This window comes from Tinamus guttatus, unplaced genomic scaffold, assembly GCF_059628265.1.
Source record: "Tinamus guttatus ecotype Peru unplaced genomic scaffold, ASM5962826v1 Tinamus_guttatus_pri_ptg000546l, whole genome shotgun sequence".
NCBI lineage: Eukaryota > Metazoa > Chordata > Aves > Tinamiformes > Tinamidae > Tinamus > Tinamus guttatus.
Window position 1 is genome coordinate 328,520 of NW_028289080.1, and position 21,145 is coordinate 349,664.

Consider the following 21,145-nt stretch of genomic DNA (forward strand, 5'->3'; position numbering starts at 1 on the left):
CACAGTGTCCGGGAAGACAGTGAGAGCACAGGGCAGGAGCACGCTGGGCAGGCCCAGGAGCCCCCTGCGCGCTGACGCAGTCTTCCCTGCACCTTCCCTGGGCAGCCCTGCACTTCTGAGTGCACTTCTGAGAGGCCTTTGAGGAGAACTGCGGCCAGCGTGGGCTGCGGGCTCCCCATAGCCACCCTCACGCCTCTCCTTGGCTCGGCAGCATGGCGCAGCCAGAGCAAAAGAGAAATCCCATCCGCTGGGCGGCAGAGGATGATGAATTCAGGGCATTCGCTGAGGCTTGGGAGCAGTCGGGAGCCACCAGGAACCTCCTCATACGCTGGCATGACATAGACTCCAGCAAGTCCATGGGGCAGGAGGAGGAGGCTGGTGCCAACATTACCTGCATGGCCTGGGACGATGATGATGATAGTGCCATCGCTGAGACTCAGCAGTGGTGTGAGCCGCACACCTCCCAGGCAGGTGAGCGAGCGGCTCTGTGGGACCGGCTGCCAGGAGCCGGCCCTACTGCAGCCCTGCCTCCCACCACAGCTGCATCCTGGCGCTGCTGGCCCCGTGCAGGCAGTGCCTGAATGCCTGAACCTTCTCTGCGCTTGGTTGGCAGTCAGCAAGCCCTGGGCAGGAGCGCAGCAGAGGCAGCCCAGTGGCAGGGCCGAGGTGCAGGCCAGGAGAGGCAGCGCAGCCAGCAGGAGGCCGCGCTGCTGCCGTGCCGGGAGCTTCACTGCCCCTCTTCTGCCAGGGGCTGCTGTGCGAGCCGGGGCTCGCTGTATGCTGGAAGCGGGCCCGCTGCTGCAGAGGGAGCACGGCTCCTTTCTTCTGCCTCCTGCCAGTGCCTGCAGCTCTGCCCATTCTCTTCCATGCTCAGGTCCAGGATCTCCGTCCTGCTTGGAGCTGGCAGGAGAGGAGCAGGAAGCCCTGGCGTATCTGCAGGCCTTTCCCACAGGCCCTCACCAGGTGACTAGAGACCTTGTCAGACGAGTGGTGCCTGCAGCTTCCGGGGGCCCGGCTGCCTCCGTGCGTGCTGCCTGCTGCGAGCCTGCGGCTGGGCTCTTGGCAGTGGCCAGCTGCAGCCGCTGGGCATCCTGCAGCAGCCCTGCGTCCCCCTCCATCCTGCGGCTGCCGGCAGTGCCTGTGCCCTCGCACCCGCCCTATTCATCTCCCTCCTTTATCCACCGGCTCTCAGGATGAAGCCCAGAAGTTGAGATTTTTTGCCTGCATCCATACCCTGTGCAGTGCCAAAGGGATGGACAGCTACGTGGCTGATTTAGGCGACCTGGTGAAGAAGCTGGTGGTAAGGGAGCGGGCAGAGGGGCTGTGGGAGGGGGCAAAGCTGGCCAGGCGAGCACAGGACTTGGGCAGCCAGGCGCAGAGAGGGCCTGGGCAGGATCCTGTGGGCATGGGGGGCCTCCTTCCAGGGGGCTGCCGAGCCAGGGTACCAGTGGTGGGATGGGGGTGCCTGCTGGGTGCTGCCAGCTGCTCGCTGGGGCTGGCACCTGCCATGCCCCATACTGCCTGTGCTCCACAGGTGCTGCTGGAAGAGGAGTCCCCTGGCCGCCTGGACTCCGTGGTGTGGCAGCAAGCCATGCTGGCTATGGCCGCAATGAGGTACCCGCCCCAGGTGCTGCTGTAGTGCGGGCATGGCCGCAGCATGACCCTGATGACGCCATACGAGTCCCCTGGGATGCTGCAGTCTGTCAGCCCTCTGCGTGCTCCCTCAGTGGGCAGGTGGCAGAACAGAGCACTGTCTCTGGGCTTTTCCCCTGAGGGAAGAGGCAGGAGGAGGAATGGGTGTTGCACCCACCTTCTGCCCTGGGTCCTCCGCCCCTTGTGTGCACCACGGAAAAGGGAGGAGGTGGCTCCCTGCAGGGCTTCCCCACCTCCGATGGCCAGCAGCCTGGCTGTTCCCACCTCCATGGCTGCGTCCACCTCCTCTACCCCGGCACCTGGACGACCCTCCCTGGCCCAGCACTCCACAGGCTCCTCTCTCTCCTGTCAGCAAAGAGTGGCCATTCCTGATGCACACCCAGGACAACAGCTTGCTCTACACCTGCATCAACAGCATCTTCTGCCTTCCTCCGCAAGAGCGGATGCAAAGCCCCGATGCTTCGCTCTACGCACAGGTAGGTGCTCACCGTGGGCGGAAGGGGTTTCAGCCAGCCCCCTGTTAGCAAGAGGGATGGGGGAAGCGGTGATGAGCACTCTCTGCCCTGCCCTTGCAGACCATGGAGGCTCTGGATGAGATGCTGAAGGTGCTGGTGTTCGAGTCGCAGGCCTCCAGTCTCCATCAGCTGCGGAACATCTTGCAGGTTTGCTGTTTGCAAAGCATTAGGGGAGCAGTGGCAGGGCTGGTTCCTCATGCCAAGGGGAAGCGACCCTTGCAGCGAACCAGCGGAAGAGTTTGGGGCCAGGAGGGAATGCAAGGCGCTTTCTGGAAGCGTGCATGGAAGGCAGCAGGGGCATCAAGCCTGCCAGGGCCTTAGCAGAACTGTGGCCGTCCAGTCGCAGCCCTGACCAGCAGCTTTGCTCTCCTCAGATGCTGCTGCCCTTCACAGCATCCCAGAGAAAAACGGAGCGCCGGAGGGCTGTGGGCAGGATTTTGAGGCTGAGTCGGCTCCTGAGCAGCTCTCCTCTGTTGGAGGTAACCAGGTGGCTCCAGGCCATAGGTGACCCTCTGCTCAAGCAGGCTCAGGCAGGCTCAGGCAGGCTCAGGCAGGAGGAGAGGGCTCAAGTTGGCTTGATGGGGATGAAGCAGCCAGCAGCAGCAGAAGGAGGTGCTCCCGCTCCGAGCGGGATATGTGGGCTAGGGGAAGAGCCAAGCTCGGGCGCCCTGTTTAGGCACCAGTGGCACCACGGGCTCACAGGGCTGGCCGTCAAAGCCTGACAAGGCAGGACAGGGAGGCAGCAAGCTCCGTGCCTTGTCACGGCTGCCACATGCTGGCTGCGGGGCTGGCCCAAGGGAGGGGAGGTTGCCCTTGGCTGGGCAGCAGAACTGGCATTGCCCAGGGGCGGGCAGGCTGGGACACACAGCCCTGCACGCCACTGCTCACTGCTGGCCGCAGGGCTGGGCAGATGCCTGCTCAGGTTTTGTCTCGTGTGGCACTCAGGCCTGGGCCCGCTCTGGTGTGGAGCCCAGGGCTCTGGTCCCCGCTGCCATGGCTTGGCCTCGCTGCCCATCCTTCCTCCCTTCCTCCCTCAGAAGTGGCTCAGCCATGGAGGAAGCAGCGTCAAGCCTTTCCTCTTCCAAAAGAAGCCTCTGGACTTCCTGGGGCAGCTGATGGGGCACCTCACGCTGTGCTGCGCTGAGGAGGACCAAGAGATCAGCCAGAGTGCGGCAGAAGCGCTTCACCACTTCTACAGAATCATTCTGCTGCGAAAGAGTAAGAGTCGCTGGGGAAGGCTGGCGCCTTCCAGCACCTGCAGCCCAGGCAAGGCCACACAGGGCGACACGTTGCCTCAGCCATGCCATGAAGAGCCATGGCAGGCACCTCACTGATGTGACCAGGGCTCTTTTGTCCCTCGGAGTAGTGCTTTAGAGAGCGTCCACATCAACTAGCAGAGCTCAGAGCCTGTGCCAGCAGCCTTCCAGGCCTGCTCTCCTGCCTGGGAGCACAAAGAGACACCAACCTCTGCGGCCTTTCCGCATCCTAACCGGCAATATCCTCTTTACCACCTGGCAAGAAGCTCATGTCCTCCCTAGAAGGCTCTCTGCTCCTTACACTGCAGTGACACCCCGCTTCTGCAAGCTGCAGAGCTCTCCTTGTTGCCCTTGTTCAGCCACCTCCCCTCCTCCTGACTGCTCTGTGTTTCCCCTCTGGCACAGGTCGAGAGAGGGCAGCTGAGAATCCAGCGCTTCCAGAGATGAACTGGCAGCAGGAAGCCCCGAACACCTTCTGGCCCAGCAAGGCCACTGATGAGAGTGCGGTGAGAAGCTCCTCCCTCCCTCCCTGTGGCCTTCTTGGGCACAGTGCTGGCAGAAGGCATTGTGCCAGCACCGCTCTGCTTGCTCGCTCTCAGCTGAGCCACTCTCAGCTCCTCAGGCTATGCACTGGGTGCCATGGCTCTTTCCTCCCACAGGAATTTGGCATCTTTCTCTTTCCTTCTGAGAGGACAGACTTCCTCCTGACAATCATCAATGGCATAACAGACCCAAGGGTCTTGAACACTGAGGTGGTGGAGCACATGATGGAGGCGGTCTTGAGGGAGCCTGACTCTAAGCTGGATAGGGTAAGCGGCTTGCAAGCACATTGCCCTGTGCTTGCACACTCTGGGCGCTGAGCCCCCTGAGCACCGCACAGCCCTTGAGGACAGCATGGAGCCATGGGAAGGCATGACTTCTCGGTGGCCCCTGTGGCAATGGCTACACTCCTGCAGAGGCCCCTCTCTCACCTGTGCCCCTTCTAGGTGCCCCAGGTGATTAGCAGCCTCCACAAGAAGCTGATGGACATCAGTGAGGCATCGCTCCAGGACATCTTGAAGAGCAGCCTTTTCCAAATGGCCTGCTTGGACCCTGCTCAGGTGGTGGAGGCTCTGTTGAACACCTCCCTGGTGTGTGACAGGTATGGGCCTGACAGCCTTGAGGACAGCTCCAGGGCTACAGCAGCTCGAGGCAGCTTCCCTGACAGCATGTTCTGGGTCTGCAGTGTTGCCAGTAGCATGTGGAGGGTGCTGGTCTCCAAGCAGTGCCTTGCAGAGGAGGTGCTGAAGGAGCTGCTCTCTTGGCTGCGGGACCGGCCGCTGCTGAGACGGCATACCTCCCGTTTGCCAGCGGGCAGCTACATCCTTCCCCTGACTGTGAGTTTCCAGGCGAGGCCTGACCTAGCCCTGCGCAGAGCCTCGCCATGGCTTGCCTTGGCTTGCCTGATCTCTCTGCAGCCAGACCCATCTCGAGGTGTTTTTTGCAGGCAACCAGGGTCCTGAACGAGATTCTCCAGGAGCCCTCCAGCAAAGTGCCCGTGCAGTTAATTTCTCCCCAGCTCTACCTAGCGGTGCTCTTCCAGATCTACTTCATCATGGAGTACACACAAGAGGACCTCCAAGAGTACTGCCAGATGTGCAGTCACGCGGATGACAGTCCTCCAGTCAGCCCTGTCAGGTGCTGCGTCCCTCTGTGCCGCTCTCTGCCATGAGCGCAGCGCTTGGGCTTGGCTTCTGTGTGTGACCTGCCTTTGCTCTCCATGCAGGAGCGCAGTGCAGGCCCTGAAAGCTCTGCTCTGCTGTGCTGACTGTGGCCACCTGGCTGACTCTATGGAGAGGCAGGGAGGCTGGGACATGCTTATGAGCGTGGACACCTACCACGCGGGAGCCACGTTGCTGACTAGGTGAGAGCCGCCTTCCTCCTCACGTGCCCCAGCATTTGTGCCCTGAAGACAGAGTGCGGCTAGGCCGCGACACTGGTGGAGTAAGGGTGCTTTGCTGCTCTCTCACCAAAATAAGCCTCACTGGCTGGGCTGCCACGTTTCTCCTGGCAAGGTGTGGTGGGGAAAGGCCAGTGCCGCTGCTGGCGCCAGCCCCAGCTGCTGGAGCTGGTGCAGCCTTGCTCCAGTGGGGCCTGGCTTGTGGCAGGATGGCTCGAGTTGGCAGCACAGGCCCAAAGGGCTTTGCCTGCCCAGCTCATGCCCACAGTGCCTTCTCCCCTCCCTGGCCAGAGCGCTGTGGATGAACGCGGCCGACCAGTGTGCCTGGATGTTTGAACACGTAGTCACGGTGCTCAGCTGCGGAGACAAACACCAGGAGATTTCCGCCATGGCCGTCTTCCTCGAGGTGGGCACGGTGGCAAGCGGCGCCTCTGGGCAGTGCCCGCAGACACTGGGCTCTCTATGTCCTGGGCCAGGGAGCAGGCTGCGGCCAGTGGAGGTGGGCTCCTTGCCCGCGGGAGCTGAACGCCCCTCAGTCAGCCCAAGTTGAGCTAATTCCCGCCAGGAGGCCATTTCTGCTGGCTACCGGCCCCAAGTGTTTGCGGGTCAGGCAGCCTTTGTGCCAGCTCTCTACGTTCAAGTGCTTCACAGGGGCCCAAGACCCAGAGGCCGCAGCTGGTCCAGAGGATGGGGGGAGCGCCGTTGGCTCTTGAGAGTCACTCCCTCTGCCTCTGGGTGTTTTTCAGCTGCTGAACTGCACAGACTTTGAGCAGCAGATTGATGAGGGTGTCCTGCACTTCCTGCAACGGCATCTGCACAACCAGAGCTTGGTGATGCGCGAAATGGTCATCACAGGCCTCGTCACGCTGTCTGAGAGACCGCAAATAGTGAGCAGGGGGCACGTGGGCAAAGAGAGGGCGGCGGCCTGGGGCTGCAGGTGGAGGCTAAGGTAGTGGAGGGAAAGGCAGCGGCAGGACTTGAGTGCTCCCGTGCCACTGCGTGTCCGCAGAGTGTTACCGCCATTTGTGCTAATTCAACCATGCCTTGATTCACACAAGGGCTCTTCTGTGTTTCGTGTAGGCCAGGAGTCTGCAAGGCCTGGTGCCTGCGCTCCTGGAGCACCTGCAGGCTGCTGAGAGCTGCTTCCACACCAAGGCCCTCACCATCTTCAGCAACATGCTCCACATCCTGGACAGGGAGATGGCCAGTGCCATGGGTCTGCAGCTTGCTGAGGAGCTCCTGCCACTCTTTGATGATGTAGGGCTTGTGGGAAAGGCGGGCGCTCTCCTGGCATGGCTGTGGGACAGAGGCGTGTGGCCCGGGCATGAGGGCTCACACTGGGGCAACCCATTTGCGGACTTTGAGTGAGTGGGTTGCGCCCAGGAGCTGATGCCACAGGCCGGCCCACATCTCCTCCTGCACACAGGTGGCACAAGGGAGCTCCTCTGCGCGTCGCTCCGGAGGCAGCTGGTGGGAGTGCCACCAGGGCCAGAGCAGCCCTTGCAGGCACACACGCCTCGCACCTTGGCTCCCCGTGGCAGCCCCATCTCCGAGAAAGCCACCACGCTGCATGTCTTGGGGCTGGGGCTTTACTGAGCTGGTGGTGGATCTGGCCCTGCAGCTCCTTGGGGCAAACGCAGAGGCAGAGGGAGAAGCCGTCGTCTGCCACTCGAAGCCCCTTGTTCACTGTGGGCTGAGGCAGCCACTGCTGAGCTGCTTCCATCTTGCTTCCCCACAGGAGGCTGCCCTCGTGCGAGAGCTCTCCATCCAGCTCTTCCAGAGCGTGATGGCCATTGTGGTGGGCAAGCAGAAAGTGCTGCTAAGGAAGCATGTGCACAGCTGCCTGCTCCCATTGCTTGTGCATGCACATGAGGAGATCCCCAGCGTGGCGCAGGTGCGTGAGCACATAGCTTATTTGTGTGGGACCAAGAGGTTTTTGTCCGTTTTCTGTCTGGGTTTGCCCAGCAAAGCTCCAGCACTGGCATCCCTAGGGGATTTCTAGCTGTCCCTGCAGTCATCCAAGCCCAGCAGGGACTGGGGGAGCTCTGTCTTGCTGCTCTGACATAGTGGTTGCCCCACGTGCCTGCTGGGTGTCACAGCCCAACTCGTGGCCTAGATGTAGCTTCCCATAACAGGCTGGCAAAGGCTCTGAGCATCGGCAGGGCGCGGGGATGCAGGGTCTCCTGGCTGGACTGCATTCGCATCTCCCACCCTGGGCTGCTCTGCAGGCCTCTCGGGAAGCCCTCCGTGGTGCTGCTCAGCTCCTGAAATGGAAACAGCTCAGGCAGCTGCTTGAGACAGCACAGATTTGGCAGATTGGAGAGTGCCTGGTAAGACCTGCCACCAAAGCCCCCAGGATGTGCCCCGCAGAAGGCCTGCGACCCTTGCCCTCTCCCTCGCCCATGTCACCTCCCCACTGCCAGCCCATGGCTGCGGGCTCTGGAGCTGCACACGTGCTCCCCTTTCTCCCGCACACTGTCCCGTGGGGCTCTTCCCAAGGGCCATGATCCATCACTGCCCCCAGGATGGGGAAGGAGCCCCTGGCCCAGCTGGGCCTTGCTACCAGGATGGCACCTCAGCCTACCACCCTATGCGTGCCTTCTGTTCCCCCTAAAGCTCAGTGCCACCTGGCTGGGACCAGGAATGTCCTGGTAGAGCAAGGGAATGTGGAGACAGTTCTGGCAGGAGAGCAGGCCTGGCTGTCTGTCAGAGGTCTGTAGCTAGCCCTGACCCTTGTGCTCTGTGCAGCTGGCGAGCAACAGGAGCAGAGACAATGAATACCTGCGGCAGAGCCTGGCCTACTTGGAGAGTCCCCAGGAGTCTTGGCAGGAGGCAGCCGTGAGGTTCCTCGGTGAGTCACAGCTCTTGCCGGGGAGCCTCTGTGTCCCCACGGCTGCCGCAGCCCCACCTGCCTCCTGCAGGGCCTGGGTGTCTGGGCGCTGTGTACCCGCAGCAGGGTTTGTGACAGGCTGTGTGCACCTAGGGCTCCTCGGGAAGCGCATGAAGGACCCGAGCGGGGAGAAGCTGCAGGACATCTTTGAGGGTGAGTGGGGGCAGCGTGCTGTTAGCTTCAGCCCGCAGCGGCGCAGAGCCTGGCAGTGAGCTCCAGGTTTCTGGCTGCCCTGCCAGACAGCCAGTATTTGCAGGGCAGGGCATTTGGGGCATCTTTCAACTCATGTGCATCTTTCCCTAGCAGTCATGGTAGTCCTCCTTTCTGCCTGCTGGCAAGCAAAAAGCCAGATTGCGCTTGGGCTTGGGCTTGGCCCCATCCAGGGGCCATGCCTGGCGTCTCCTCAGGTGCAAGGGTTTCCTTTCTTTTCCCTTCTATCTCAGCCCTTCAAAGAGTGGCAAGGGATGGCAGCCCCTCCGTCCGGTCTCTGGCCGTGCAGACCATCCTGATCCTGAGAGCTTCAGGGCAGAAGGCACCGTCAGCATTGAGCCTTAAAGCACTGTGCTGCTGTCTCCGGAGAGCATAGAAGAGGCAGCACCCTTCTCTGCAGGACACCGTTCTTGGCGCACAGCAAGAGCAGCCCTTCCCACCCCACGAAGCTCTGCCCACTGGGGCCCGCGACAGTGCTGCAAAGCCCGGCTCCTTTGCAGCAGCAGCTGCTAATCCCCCCGTCACCTATTGCTCTTCTGCTGCAGGCACCGCATCCTTACATGTGCCAAATAAAGTGCTGGGATGAATTCTCCTTAGCCTTCATGAGCCCGAGTGAGCCCCAGGAGCATGAACATGGGCTTCTCCCTCTCTTTTGCACGTACAGGCAGCTTTTGCCTTTATGTTTAGTCTCCAGAGTGGAAGTAAGTCTTCAGGATGAGGCGTGAGGCTGCCGTATCTTAGCAAGGGATGTGCCACAGGGGTAGATCAGGCATGGGCAGCAAGCGTGCACTTGAGCAGGCTGTGAAGGCAGGCCTGGGGATGCAACACCATGCAGCTTTCTTGAAAGGCAACAGGTTTGAGAGCTGGCTGAGACTATCTTGAAAGCTCTGCATCACGGCCACAGACATTCCTACACCTTCAGGAAAGCCTCTGGGGAGGCCACCTGCCAGCATAGCCTTTGCTCTCATTGTGATGGTGCTAATGTAGCACTACGTTAGCATGATGCCAACACAGAGATCGTGCGAGGGAGGCGCAGGGTCAAAAGCAGACTCCCAGCCCCGGGCATCCAGAGAGCAGCCTTGGGCCTGTGCTGGCACCTGCTTGGCAGACTCCCATGAGGTACAGATCTGGAGGACAGAGGGCTCCCAAAAGCTGGATAATATTCAAGAATCCCTTCCTCCATGTTCCTTTGTTGAAAAGCCCAGCCTGTGGGGTGGGAAACTGCCCCCAGCCCCCACAGGCTGCTTAAGGCATGGCTTGGGGAACTGCTGAGAGATGCCGGCGTGCCATGTGCAGCTGGGCCTGGTGCTGGGGCAGCTCCTTCCTCTGCAGCAAACGGGAGCCCAGGGGAGAATGTCAAACAGGCATCTCGTGGCTCCTCCCATCATGCAGGAATATCAGCCAGGAAAAAGAAAAAAAAGAAAAAAAAATCAACAACAACAATGTGGGGGACACGTGCTAATGCACAGCAAGATTGTGCTCTGTGCCCGCAAAGAGCAGTAGCTTGCCCACATGCAGGGGGACATGGTGAGGAGCAGCCTGTTGCACTTCTGAATATTCCTGGGTACTAGCTGTTGGCATGGATTTCCATCTGGGGGAGTAGAAGTTGGATTTTTTTTTTCTCTCTTCATGTTAATAACATAGAATATTTTCTCTTCTCCTGAAAAGCTTCTGACACTAAAGCTTAGGAGAGCAGAGATTTCTATGCTCCGAAACTGATGCTAATGCGAGGTCAAGGGTCTTTTGGAGATTGAGCTCTCCCTGTGCTGTGCTTGGAGGCTACATCCCCCTGTGGCAGCCTCCCAGACCGCGGCCCTCTGGACATTTCCTCCTCAAACAAGAACCGCGGATCCCTGGGGTGCTCCAAAGGGAAATGGATGGGCCCGGAGGGAAGCAGAGGGCAACAAGAGGTAGGCCCTGGGCCACCCACTCACAGGGCACATGTCCTGCCCCTGCCCAGGACAGCAGGTGACAGTGCGGCCCTTTGTGACCTCCCTTTGTGACACCCCCGCAGTCCACCCAGACAACTGTGGGCGGCCCCCCTCCCACAGTGTCCAGGAGGACAGTGAGAGCACAGGGCAGGAGCACGCTGGGCAGGCCCAGGAGCCCCCTGAGCGCTGACGCAGTCTTCCCTGCACCTTCCCTGGGCAGCCCTGCACTTCTGAGTGCACTTCTGAGAGGCCTTTGAGGAGAACTGCGGCCAGCGTGGGCTGCGGGCTCCCCATAGCCACCCTCACGCCTCTCCTTGGCTCGGCAGCATGGCGCAGCCAGAGCAAAAGAGAAATCCCATCCGCTGGGCGGCAGAGGATGATGAATTCAGGGCATTCGCTGAGGCTTGGGAGCAGTCGGGAGCCACCAGGAACCTCCTCATACGCTGGCATGACATAGACTCCAGCAAGTCCATGGGGCAGGAGGAGGAGGCTGGTGCCAACATTACCTGCATGGCCTGGGACGATGATGATGATAGTGCCATCGCTGAGACTCAGCAGTGGTGTGAGCCGCACACCTCCCAGGCAGGTGAGCGAGCGGCTCTGTGGGACCGGCTGCCAGGAGCCGGCCCTACTGCAGCCCTGCCTCCCACCACAGTTGCATCCTGGCGCTGCTGGCCCTGTGCAGGCAGTGCCTGAATGCCTGAACCTTCTCTGTGCTTGGTTGGCAGTCAGCAAGCCCTGGGCAGGAGCGCAGCAGAGGCAGCCCAGTGGCAGGGCCGAGGCGCAGGCCAGGAGAGGCAGCGCAGCCAGCAGGAGGCCGCGCTGCTGCCGTGCCGGGAGCTTCACTGCCCCTCTTCTGCCAGGGGCTGCTGTGCGAGCCGGGGCTCGCTGTATGCTGGAAGCGGGCCCGCTGCTGCAGAGGGAGCACGGCTCCTTTCTTCTGCCTCCTGCCAGCGCCTGCAGCTCTGCCCATTCTCTTCCATGCTCAGGTCCAGGATCTCCGTCCTGCTTGGAGCTGGCAGGAGAGGAGCAGGAAGCCCTGGCGTATCTGCAGGCCTTTCCCACAGGCCCTCACCAGGTGACTAGAGACCTTGTCAGACGAGTGGTGCCTGCAGCTTCCGGGGGCCCGGCTGCCTCCGTGCGTGCTGCCTGCTGCGAGCCTGCGGCTGGGCTCTTGGCAGTGGCCAGCTGCAGCCGCTGGGCATCCTGCAGCAGCCCTGCATCCCCCTCCATCCTGCGGCTGCCGGCAGTGGCTGTGCCCTCGCACCCGCCCTATTCATCTCCCTCCTTTATCCACCGGCTCTCAGGATGAAGCCCAGAAGTTGAGATTTTTTGCCTGCATCCATACCCTGTGCAGTGCCAAAGGGATGGACAGCTACGTGGCTGATTTAGGCGACCTGGTGAAGAAGCTGGTGGTGAGGGAGCAGGCAGAGGGGCTGTGGGAGGGGGCAAAGCTGGCCAGGCGAGCACAGGACTTGGGCAGCCAGGCGCAGAGAGGGCCGGGCAGGATCCTGTGGGCACGGGGGGCCTCCTTCCAGGGGGCTGCCGAGCCAGGGTACCAGTGGTGGGATGGGGGTGCCTGCTGGGTGCTGCCAGCTGCTCGCTGGGGCTGGCACCTGCCATGCCCCATACTGCCTGTGCTCCACAGGTGCTGCTGGAAGAGGAGTCCCCTGGCCGCCTGGACTCCGTGGTGTGGCAGCAAGCCATGCTGGCTATGGCCGCAATGAGGTACCCGCCCCAGGCGCTGCTGTAGTGCGGGCATGGCCGCAGCATGACCCTGATGACGCCATACGAGTCCCCTTGGGATGCTGCAGTCTGTCAACCCTCCGCGTGCTCCCTCAGTGGGCAGGTGGCAGAACAGAGCACTGTCTCTGGGCTTTTCCCCTGAGGGAAGAGGCAGGAGGAGGAATGGGTGTTGCACCCACCTTCTGCCCTGGGTCCTCCGCCCCTTGTGTGCACCACGGAAAAGGGAGGAGGTGGCTCCCTGCAGGGCTTCCCCACCTCCGATGGCCAGCAGCCTGGCTGTTCCCACCTCCATGGCTGCGTCCACCTCCTCTACCCCGGCACCTGGACGACCCTCCCTGGCCCAGCACTCCACAGGCTCCTCTCTCTCCTGTCAGCAAAGAGTGGCCATTCCTGATGCACACCCAGGACAACAGCTTGCTCTACACCTGCATCAACAGCATCTTCTGCCTTCCTCCGCAAGAGCGGATGCAAAGCCCCGATGCTTCGCTCTACGCACAGGTAGGTGCTCACCGTGGGCGGAAGGGGTTTCAGCCAGCCCCCTGTTAGCAAGAGGGACGGGGGAAGCGGTGATGAGCACTCTCTGCCCTGCCCTTGCAGACCATGGAGGCTCTGGATGAGATGCTGAAGGTGCTGGTGTTCGAGTCGCAGGCCTCCAGTCTCCATCAGCTGCGGAACATCTTGCAGGTTTGCTCTTTGCAAAGCATTAGGGGAGCAGTGGCAGGGCTGGTTCCTCATGCCAAGGGGAAGCGACCCTTGCAGCGAACCAGCGGAAGAGTTTGGGGCCAGGAGGGAATGCAAGGCGCTTTCTGGAAGCGTGCATGGAAGGCAGCAGGGGCATCAAGCCTGCCAGGGCCTTAGCAGAACTGTGGCCGTCCAGTCGCAGCCCTGACCAGCAGCTTTGCTCTCCTCAGATGCTGCTGCCCTTCACAGCATCCCAGAGAAAAACGGAGCGCCGGAGGGCTGTGGGCAGGATTTTGAGGCTGAGTCGGCTCCTGAGCAGCTCTCCTCTGTTGGAGGTAACCAGGTGGCTCCAGGCCATAGGTGACCCTCTGCTCAAGCAGGCTCAGGCAGGCTCAGGCAGGCTCAGGCAGGAGGAGAGGGCTCAAGTTGGCTTGATGGGGATGAAGCAGCCAGCAGCAGCAGAAGGAGGTGCTCCCGCTCCGAGCGGGATATGTGGGCTAGGGGAAGAGCCAAGCTCGGGCGCCCTGTTTAGGCACCAGTGGCACCACGGGCTCACAGGGCTGGCCGTCAAAGCCTGACAAGGCAGGACAGGGAGGCAGCAAGCTCCGTGCCTTGTCACGGCTGCCACATGCTGGCTGCGGGGCTGGCCCAAGGGAGGGGAGGTTGCCCTTGGCTGGGCAGCAGAACTGGCATTGCCCAGGGGCGGGCAGGCTGGGACACACAGCCCTGCACGCCACTGCTCACTGCTGGCCGCAGGGCTGGGCAGATGCCTGCTCAGGTTTTGTCTCGTGTGGCACTCAGGCCTGGGCCCGCTCTGGTGTGGAGCCCAGGGCTCTGGTCCCCGCTGCCATGGCTTGGCCTCGCTGCCCATCCTTCCTCCCTTCCTCCCTCAGAAGTGGCTCAGCCATGGAGGAAGCAGCGTCAAGCCTTTCCTCTTCCAAAAGAAGCCTCTGGACTTCCTGGGGCAGCTGATGGGGCACCTCACGCTGTGCTGCGCTGAGGAGGACCAAGAGATCAGCCAGAGTGCGGCAGAAGCACTTCACCATTTCTATAGGATCATTCTGCTGCGAAAGAGTAAGAGTCGCTGGGGAAGGCTGGCGCCTTCCAGCACCTGCAGCCCAGGCAAGGCCACACAGGGCGACACGTTGCCTCAGCCATGCCATGAAGAGCCATGGCAGGCACCTCACTGACGTGACCCAGGGCTGTTTTGTCCCTCGGAGTAGTGCTTTAGAGAGCGTCCACATCAACTAGCAGAGCTCAGAGCCTGTGCCAGCAGCCTTCCAGGCCTGCTCTCCTGCCTGGGAGCACAAAGAGACACCAACCTCTGCGGCCTTTCCGCATCCTAACCGGCAATATCCTCTTTACCACCTGGCAAGAAGCTCATGTCCTCCCTAGAAGGCTCTCTGCTCCTTACACTGCAGTGACACCCCGCTTCTGCAAGCTGCAGAGCTCTCCTTGTTGCCCTTGTTCAGCCACCTCCCCTCCTCCTGACTGCTCTGTGTTTCCCCTCTGGCACAGGTCGAGAGAGGGCAGCTGAGAATCCAGCGCTTCCAGAGATGAACTGGCAGCAGGAAGCCCCGAACACCTTCTGGCCCAGCAAGGCCACTGATGAGAGTGCGGTGAGAAGCTCCTCCCTCCCTCCCTGTGGCCTTCTTGGGCACAGTGCTGGCAGAAGGCATTGTGCCAGCACCGCTCTGCTTGCTCGCTCTCAGCTGAGCCACTCTCAGCTCCTCAGGCTATGCACTGGGTGCCATGGCTCTTTCCTCCCACAGGAATTTGGCATCTTTCTCTTTCCTTCTGAGAGGACAGACTTCCTCCTGACAATCATCAATGGCATAACAGACCCAAGGGTCTTGAACACTGAGGTGGTGGAGCACATGATGGAGGCGGTCTTGAGGGAGCCTGACTCTAAGCTGGATAGGGTAAGCGGCTTGCAAGCACATTGCCCTGTGCTTGCACACTCTGGGCGCTGAGCCCCCTGAGCACCGCACAGCCCTTGAGGACAGCATGGAGCCATGGGAAGGCATGACTTCTCGGTGGCCCCTGTGGCAATGGCTACACTCCTGCAGAGGCCCCTCTCTCACCTGTGCCCCTTCTAGGTGCCCCAGGTGATTAGCAGCCTCCACAAGAAGCTGATGGACATCAGTGAGGCATCGCTCCAGGACATCTTGAAGAGCAGCCTTTTCCAAATGGCCTGCTTGGACCCTGCTCAGGTGGTGGAGGCTCTGTTGAACACCTCCCTGGTGTGTGACAGGTATGGGCCTGACAGCCTTGAGGACAGCTCCAGGGCTACGGCAGCTCGAGGCAGCTTCCCTGACAGCATGTTCTGGGTCTGCAGTGTTGCCAGTAGCATGTGGAGGGTGCTGGTCTCCAAGCAGTGCCTTGCAGAGGAGGTGCTGAAGGAGCTGCTCTCTTGGCTGCGGGACCGGCCGCTGCTGAGACGGCACACCTCCCGTTTGCCAGCGGGCAGCTACATCCTTCCCCTGACTGTGAGTTTCCAGGCGAGGCCTGACCTAGCCCTGCGCAGAGCCTCGCCATGGCTTGCCTTGGCTTGCCTGATCTCTCTGCAGCCAGACCCATCTCGAGGTGTTTTTTGCAGGCAACCAGGGTCCTGAACGAGATTCTCCAGGAGCCCTCCAGCAAAGTGCCCGTGCAGTTAATTTCTCCCCAGCTCTACCTAGCGGTGCTCTTCCAGATCTACTTCATCATGGAGTACACACAAGAGGACCTCCAAGAGTACTGCCAGATGTGCAGTCACGCGGATGACAGTCCTCCAGTCAGCCCTGTCAGGTGCTGCGTCCCTCTGTGCCGCTCTCTGCCATGAGCGCAGCGCTTGGGCTTGGCTTCTGTGTGTGACCTGCCTTTGCTCTCCATGCAGGAGGGCAGTGCAGGCCCTGAAAGCTCTGCTCTGCTGTGCTGACTGTGGCCACCTGGCTGACTCTATGGAGAGGCAGGGAGGCTGGGACATGCTTATGAGCGTGGACACCTACCACGCGGGAGCCACGTTGCTGACTAGGTGAGAGCCGCCTTCCTCCTCACGTGCCCCAGCATTTGTGCCCTGAAGACAGAGTGCGGCTAGGCCGCGACACTGGTGGAGTAAGGGTGCTTTGCTGCTCTCTCACCAAAATAAGCCTCACTGGCTGGGCTGCCACGTTTCTCCTGGCAAGGTGTGGTGGGGAAAGGCCAGTGCCGCTGCTGGCGCCAGCCCCAGCTGCTGGAGCTGGTGCAGCCTTGCTCCAGTGGGGCCTGGCTTGTGGCAGGATGGCTCGAGTTGGCAGCACAGGCCCAAAGGGCTTTGCCTGCCCAGCTCATGCCCACTGTGCCTTCTTCCCTCCCTGGCCAGAGCGCTGTGGATGAACGCGGCCGACCAGTGTGCCTGGATGTTTGAACACGTAGTCATGGTGCTCAGCTGCGGAGACAAACACCGGGAGATTTCCGCCATGGCCGTCTTCCTCGAGGTGGGCACGGTGGCAAGCGGGGCCTCTGGGCAGTGCCCGCAGACACTGGGCTCTCTATGTCCTGGGCCAGGGAGCAGGCTGCGGTCAGTGGAGGTGGGCTCCTTGCCCGCGGGAGCTGAACACCCCTAAGTCAGCCCAAGTTGAGCTAATTCCCGCCAGGAGGCCATTTCTGCTGGCTACCGGCCCCAAGTGTTTGCGGGTCAGGCAGCCTTTGTGCCAGCTCTCTACGTTCAAGTGCTTCACAGGGGCCCAAGACCCAGAGGCCGCAGCTGGTCCAGAGGATGGGGGGAGCGCCGTTGGCTCTTGAGAGTCACTCCCTCTGCCTCTGGGTGTTTTTCAGCTGCTGAACTGCACAGACTTTGAGCAGCAGATTGATGAGGGTGTCCTGCACTTCCTGCAACGGCATCTGCACAACCAGAGCTTGGTGATGCGCGAAATGGTCATCACAGGCCTCGTCACGCTGTCTGAGAGACCGCAAATAGTGAGCAGGGGGCACGTGGGCAAAGAGAGGGCGGCGGCCTGGGGCTGCAGGTGGAGGCTAAGGTAGTGGAGGGAAAGGCAGCGGCAGGACTTGAGTGCTCCCGTGCCACTGCGTGTCCGCAGAGTGTTACCGCCATTTGTGCTAATTCAACCATGCCTTGATTCACACAAGGGCTCTTCTGTGTTTCGTGTAGGCCAGGAGTCTGCAAGGCCTGGTGCCCGCGCTCCTGGAGCACCTGCAGGCTGCTGAGAGCTGCTTCCACACCAAGGCCCTCACCATCTTCAGCAACATGCTCCACCTCCTGGACAGGGAGATGGCCAGTGCCATGGGTCTGCAGCTTGCTGAGGAGCTCCTGCCACTCTTTGATGATGTAGGGCTTGTGGGAAAGGCGGGCGCTCTCCTGGCATGGCTGTGGGACAGAGGCGTGTGGCCCGGGCATGAGGGCTCACACTGGGGCAACCCATCTGGGGACTTTGAGTGAGTGGGATGCGCCCAGGAGCTGATGCCACAGGCCGGCCCACATCTCCTCCTGCACACAGGTGGCACAAGGGAGCTCCTCTGCGCGTCGCTCCGGAGGCAGCTGGTGGGAGTGCCACCAGGGCCAGAGCAGCCCTTGCAGGCACACACGCCTCGCACCTTGGCTCCCCGTGGCAGCCCCATCTCCGAGAAAGCCACCACGCTGCATGTCTTGGGGCTGGGGCTTTACTGAGCTGGTGGTGGATCTGGCCCTGCAGCTCCTTGGGGCAAACGCAGAGGCAGAGGGAGAAGCCGTCGTCTGCCACTCGAAGCCCCTTGTTCACTGTGGGCTGAGGCAGCCACTGCTGAGCTGCTTCCATCTTGCTTCCCCACAGGAGGCTGCCCTCGTGCGAGAGCTCTCCATCCAGCTCTTCCAGAGCGTGATGGCCATTGTGGTGGGCAAGCAGAAAGTGCTGCTAAGGAAGCATGTGCACAGCTGCCTGCTCCCATTGCTTGTGCATGCACATGAGGAGATCCCCAGCGTGGCGCAGGTGCGTGAGCACATAGCTTATTTGTGTGGGACCAAGAGGTTTTTGTCCGTTTTCTGTCTGGGTTTGCCCAGCAAAGCTCCAGCACTGGCATCCCTAGGGGATTTCTAGCTGTCCCTGCAGTCATCCAAGCCCAGCAGGGACTGGGGGAGCTCTGTCTTGCTGCTCTGACATAGTGGTTGCCCCACGTGCCTGCTGGGTGTCACAGCCCAACTCGTGGCCTAGATGTAGCTTCCCATAACAGGCTGGCAAAGGCTCTGAGCATCGGCAGGGCGCGGGGATGCAGGGTCTCCTGGCTGGACTGCATTCGCATCTCCCACCCTGGGCTGCTCTGCAGGCCTCTCGGGAAGCCCTCCGTGGTGCTGCTCAGCTCCTGAAATGGAAACAGCTCAGGCAGCTGCTTGAGACAGCACAGATTTGGCAGATTGGAGAGTGCCTGGTAAGACCTGCCACCAAAGCCCCCAGGATGTGCCCCGCAGAAGGCCTGCGACCCTTGCCCTCTCCCTCGCCCATGTCACCTCCCCACTGCCAGCCCATGGCTGCGGGCTCTGGAGCTGCACACGTGCTCCCCTTTCTCCCGCACACTGTCCCGTGGGGCTCTTCCCAAGGGCCACGATCCATCACTGCCCCCAGGATGGGGAAGGAGCCCCTGGCCCAGCTGGGCCTTGCTACCAGGATGGCACCTCAGCCTACCACCCTATGCGTGCCTTCTGTTCCCCCTAAAGCTCAGTGCCACCTGGCTGGGACCAGGAATGTCCTGGTAGAGCAAGGGAATGTGGAGACAGTTCTGGCAGGAGAGCAGGCCTGGCTGTCTGTCAGAGGTCTGTAGCTAGCCCTGACCCTTGTGCTCTGTGCAGCTGGCGAGCAACAGGAGCAGAGACAATGAATACCTGCGGCAGAGCCTGGCCTACTTGGAGAGTCCCCAGGAGTCTTGGCAGGAGGCAGCCGTGAGGTTCCTCGGTGAGTCATAGCTCCTGTCGGGGAGCCTCTGTGTCCCCACGGCTGCCGCAGCCCCACCTGCCTCCTGCAGGGCCTGGGTGTCTGGGCGCTGTGTACCCGCAGCAGGGTTTGTGACAGGCTGTGTGCACCTAGGGCTCCTCGGGAAGCGCATGAAGGACCCGAGCGGGGAGAAGCTGCAGGACATCTTTGAGGGTGAGTGGGGGCAGCGTGCTGTTAGCTTCAGCCCGCAGCGGCGCAGAGCCTGGCAGTGAGCTCCAGGTTTCTGGCTGCCCTGCCAGACAGCCAGTATTTGCAGGGCAGGGCATTTGGGGCATCTTTCAACTCATGTGCATCTTTCCCTAGCAGTCATGGTAGTCCTCCTTTCTGCCTGCTGGCAAGCAAAAAGCCAGATTGTGCTTGGGCTTGGGCTTGGCCCCATCCAGGGGCCATGCCTGGCGTCTCCTCAGGTGCAAGGGTTTCCTTTCTTTTCCCTTCTATCTCAGCCCTTCAAAGAGTGGCAAGGGATGGCAGCCCCTCCGTCCGGTCTCTGGCCGTGCAGACCATCCTGATCCTGAGAGCTTCAGGGCAGAAGGCACCGTCAGCATTGAGCCTTAAAGCACTGTGCTGCTGTCTCCGGAGAGCATAGAAGAGGCAGCACCCTTCTCTGCAGGACACCGTTCTTGGCGCACAGCAAGAGCAGCCCTTCCCACCCCACGAAGCTCTGCCCACTGGGGCCCGCGACAGTGCTGCAAAGCCCGGCTCCTTTGCAGCAGCAGCTGCTAATCCCCCCGTCACCTATTGCTCTTCTGCTGCAGGCACCGCATCCTTACATGTGCCAAATAAAGTGCTGGGATGAATTCTCTTTAGCCTTTATGAGCCCGAGTGAGCCCCAGGAGCATGAACATGGGCTTCTCCCTCTCTTCTGCACGTACAGGCAGGTTTTGCCTTTATGTTTAGTCTCCAGAGTGGAAGTAAGTCTTCAGGATGAGGCGTGAGGCTGCCGTATCTTAGCAAGGGATGTGCCACAGGGGTAGATCAGGCATGGGCAGCAAGCGTGCACTTGAGCAGGCTGTGAAGGCAGGCCTGGGGATGCAACACCATGCAGCTTTCTTGAAAGGCAACAGGTTTGAGAGCTGGCTGAGACTATCTTGAAAGCTCTGCATCACGGCCACAGACATTCCTACACCTTCAGGAAAGCCTCTGGGGAGGCCACCTGCCAGCATAGCCTTTGCTCTCATTGTGATGGTGCTAATGTAGCACTACGTTAGCATGATGCCAACACAGAGATCGTGCGAGGGAGGCGCAGGGTCAAAAGCAGACTCCCAGCCCCGGGCATCCAGAGAGCAGCCTTGGGCCTGTGCTGGCACCTGCTTGGCAGACTCCCATGAGGTACAGATCTGGAGGACAGAGGGCTCCCAAAAGCTGGATAATATTCAAGAATCCCTTCCTCCATGTTCCTTTGTTGAAAAGCCCAGCCTGTGGGGTGGGAAACTGCCCCCAGCCCCCACAGGCTGCTTAAGGCATGGCTTGGGGAACTGCTGAGAGATGCCGGCGTGCCATGTGCAGCTGGGCCTGGTGCTGGGGCAGCTCCTTCCTCTGCAGCAAACGGGAGCCCAGGGGAGAATGTCAAACAGGCATCTCGTGGCTCCTCCCATCATGCAGGAATATCAGCCAGGAAAAAGAAAAAAAAGAAAAAAAAATCAACAACAACAATGTGGGGGACACGTGCTAATGCACAGCAAGATTGTGCTCTGTGCCCGCAAAGAGCAGTAGCTTGCCCACATGCAGGGGGACATGGTGAGGAGCAGCCTGTTGCACTTCTGAATATTCCTGGGTACTAGCTGTTGGCATGGATTTCCATCTGGGGGAGTAGAAGTTGGATTTTTTTTTCTCTCTTCATGTTAATAACATAGAATATTTTCTCTTCTCCTGAAAAGCTTCTGACACTAAAGCTTAGGAGAGCAGAGATTTCTATGCTCCGAAACTGATGCTAATGCGAGGTCAAGGGTCTTTTGGAGATTGAGCTCTCCCTGTGCTGTGCTTGGAGGCTACATCCCCCTGTGGCAGCCTCCCAGACCGCGGCCCTCTGGACATTTCCTCCTCAAACAAGAACCGCGGATCCCTGGGGTGCTCCAAAGGGAAATGGATGGGCCCGGAGGGAAGCAGAGGGCAACAAGAGGTAGGCCCTGGGCCACCCACTCACAGGGCACATGTCCTGCCCCTGCCCAGGACAGCAGGTGACAGTGCGGCCCTTTGTGACCTCCCTTTGTGACACCCCCGCAGTCCACCCAGACAACTGTGGGCGGCCCCCCGCCCACAGTGTCCGGGAAGACAGTGAGAGCACAGGGCAGGAGCACGCTGGGCAGGCCCAGGAGCCCCCTGAGCGCTGACGCAGTCTTCCCTGCACCTTCCCTGGGCAGCCCTGCACTTCTGAGTGCACTT

General features: G+C 60.9%; 2 protein-coding genes across 2 annotated transcripts; both read left to right on the forward strand.

The window, feature by feature from the left end:
• The first annotated feature begins 212 nt into the window (after positions 1 to 212).
• Positions 213 to 10,584, forward strand: LOC148592593 (maestro heat-like repeat-containing protein family member 7). Its single transcript, XM_088534208.1, has 18 exons — positions 213 to 471; positions 875 to 963; positions 1,193 to 1,300; positions 1,535 to 1,614; positions 2,006 to 2,129; positions 2,229 to 2,315; positions 3,206 to 3,335; positions 3,830 to 3,930; positions 4,084 to 4,233; positions 4,411 to 4,800; positions 4,911 to 5,101; positions 5,655 to 5,769; positions 6,110 to 6,250; positions 6,444 to 6,620; positions 7,102 to 7,257; positions 8,112 to 8,214; positions 8,347 to 8,406; positions 10,478 to 10,584. Exons 1-18 carry the CDS (start codon positions 213 to 215, stop codon positions 10,582 to 10,584), a joined length of 2,568 nt encoding a protein of 855 aa, XP_088390334.1.
• A 137-nt stretch (positions 10,585 to 10,721) lies between these two features.
• Positions 10,722 to 21,093, forward strand: LOC148592594 (maestro heat-like repeat-containing protein family member 7). The gene is made up of 19 exons (XM_088534209.1): positions 10,722 to 10,980; positions 11,384 to 11,472; positions 11,702 to 11,809; positions 12,043 to 12,122; positions 12,515 to 12,638; positions 12,738 to 12,824; positions 13,715 to 13,844; positions 14,340 to 14,440; positions 14,594 to 14,743; positions 14,921 to 15,075; positions 15,160 to 15,310; positions 15,421 to 15,611; positions 16,165 to 16,279; positions 16,620 to 16,760; positions 16,954 to 17,130; positions 17,612 to 17,767; positions 18,622 to 18,724; positions 18,857 to 18,916; positions 20,987 to 21,093. Exons 1-19 carry the CDS (start codon positions 10,722 to 10,724, stop codon positions 21,091 to 21,093), a joined length of 2,484 nt encoding a protein of 827 aa, XP_088390335.1.
• Positions 21,094 to 21,145: the final 52 nt, after the last annotated feature.

What these genes read in the sequence shown, in the direction of transcription:
- LOC148592593 (XM_088534208.1), top strand. Translation starts at nt 213, where the DNA reads ATGGCGCAGCCAGAGCAAAAGAGAAATCCCATCCGCTGGGCGGCAGAG. An exon ending in TTCCCACAGGCCCTCACCAG is followed by an intron (nt 964 to 1,192) that starts GTGACTAGAGAC and finishes ACCGGCTCTCAG; the next exon opens with GATGAAGCCCAGAAGTTGAG. An exon ending in GGACCAAGAGATCAGCCAGA is followed by an intron (nt 3,336 to 3,829) that starts GTGCGGCAGAAG and finishes CCTCTGGCACAG; the next exon opens with GTCGAGAGAGGGCAGCTGAG.
- LOC148592594 (XM_088534209.1), top strand. Translation starts at nt 10,722, where the DNA reads ATGGCGCAGCCAGAGCAAAAGAGAAATCCCATCCGCTGGGCGGCAGAG. An exon ending in AGGCCACTGATGAGAGTGCG is followed by an intron (nt 14,441 to 14,593) that starts GTGAGAAGCTCC and finishes TTCCTCCCACAG; the next exon opens with GAATTTGGCATCTTTCTCTT. An exon ending in CTGACTCTAAGCTGGATAGG is followed by an intron (nt 14,744 to 14,920) that starts GTAAGCGGCTTG and finishes TGCCCCTTCTAG; the next exon opens with GTGCCCCAGGTGATTAGCAG.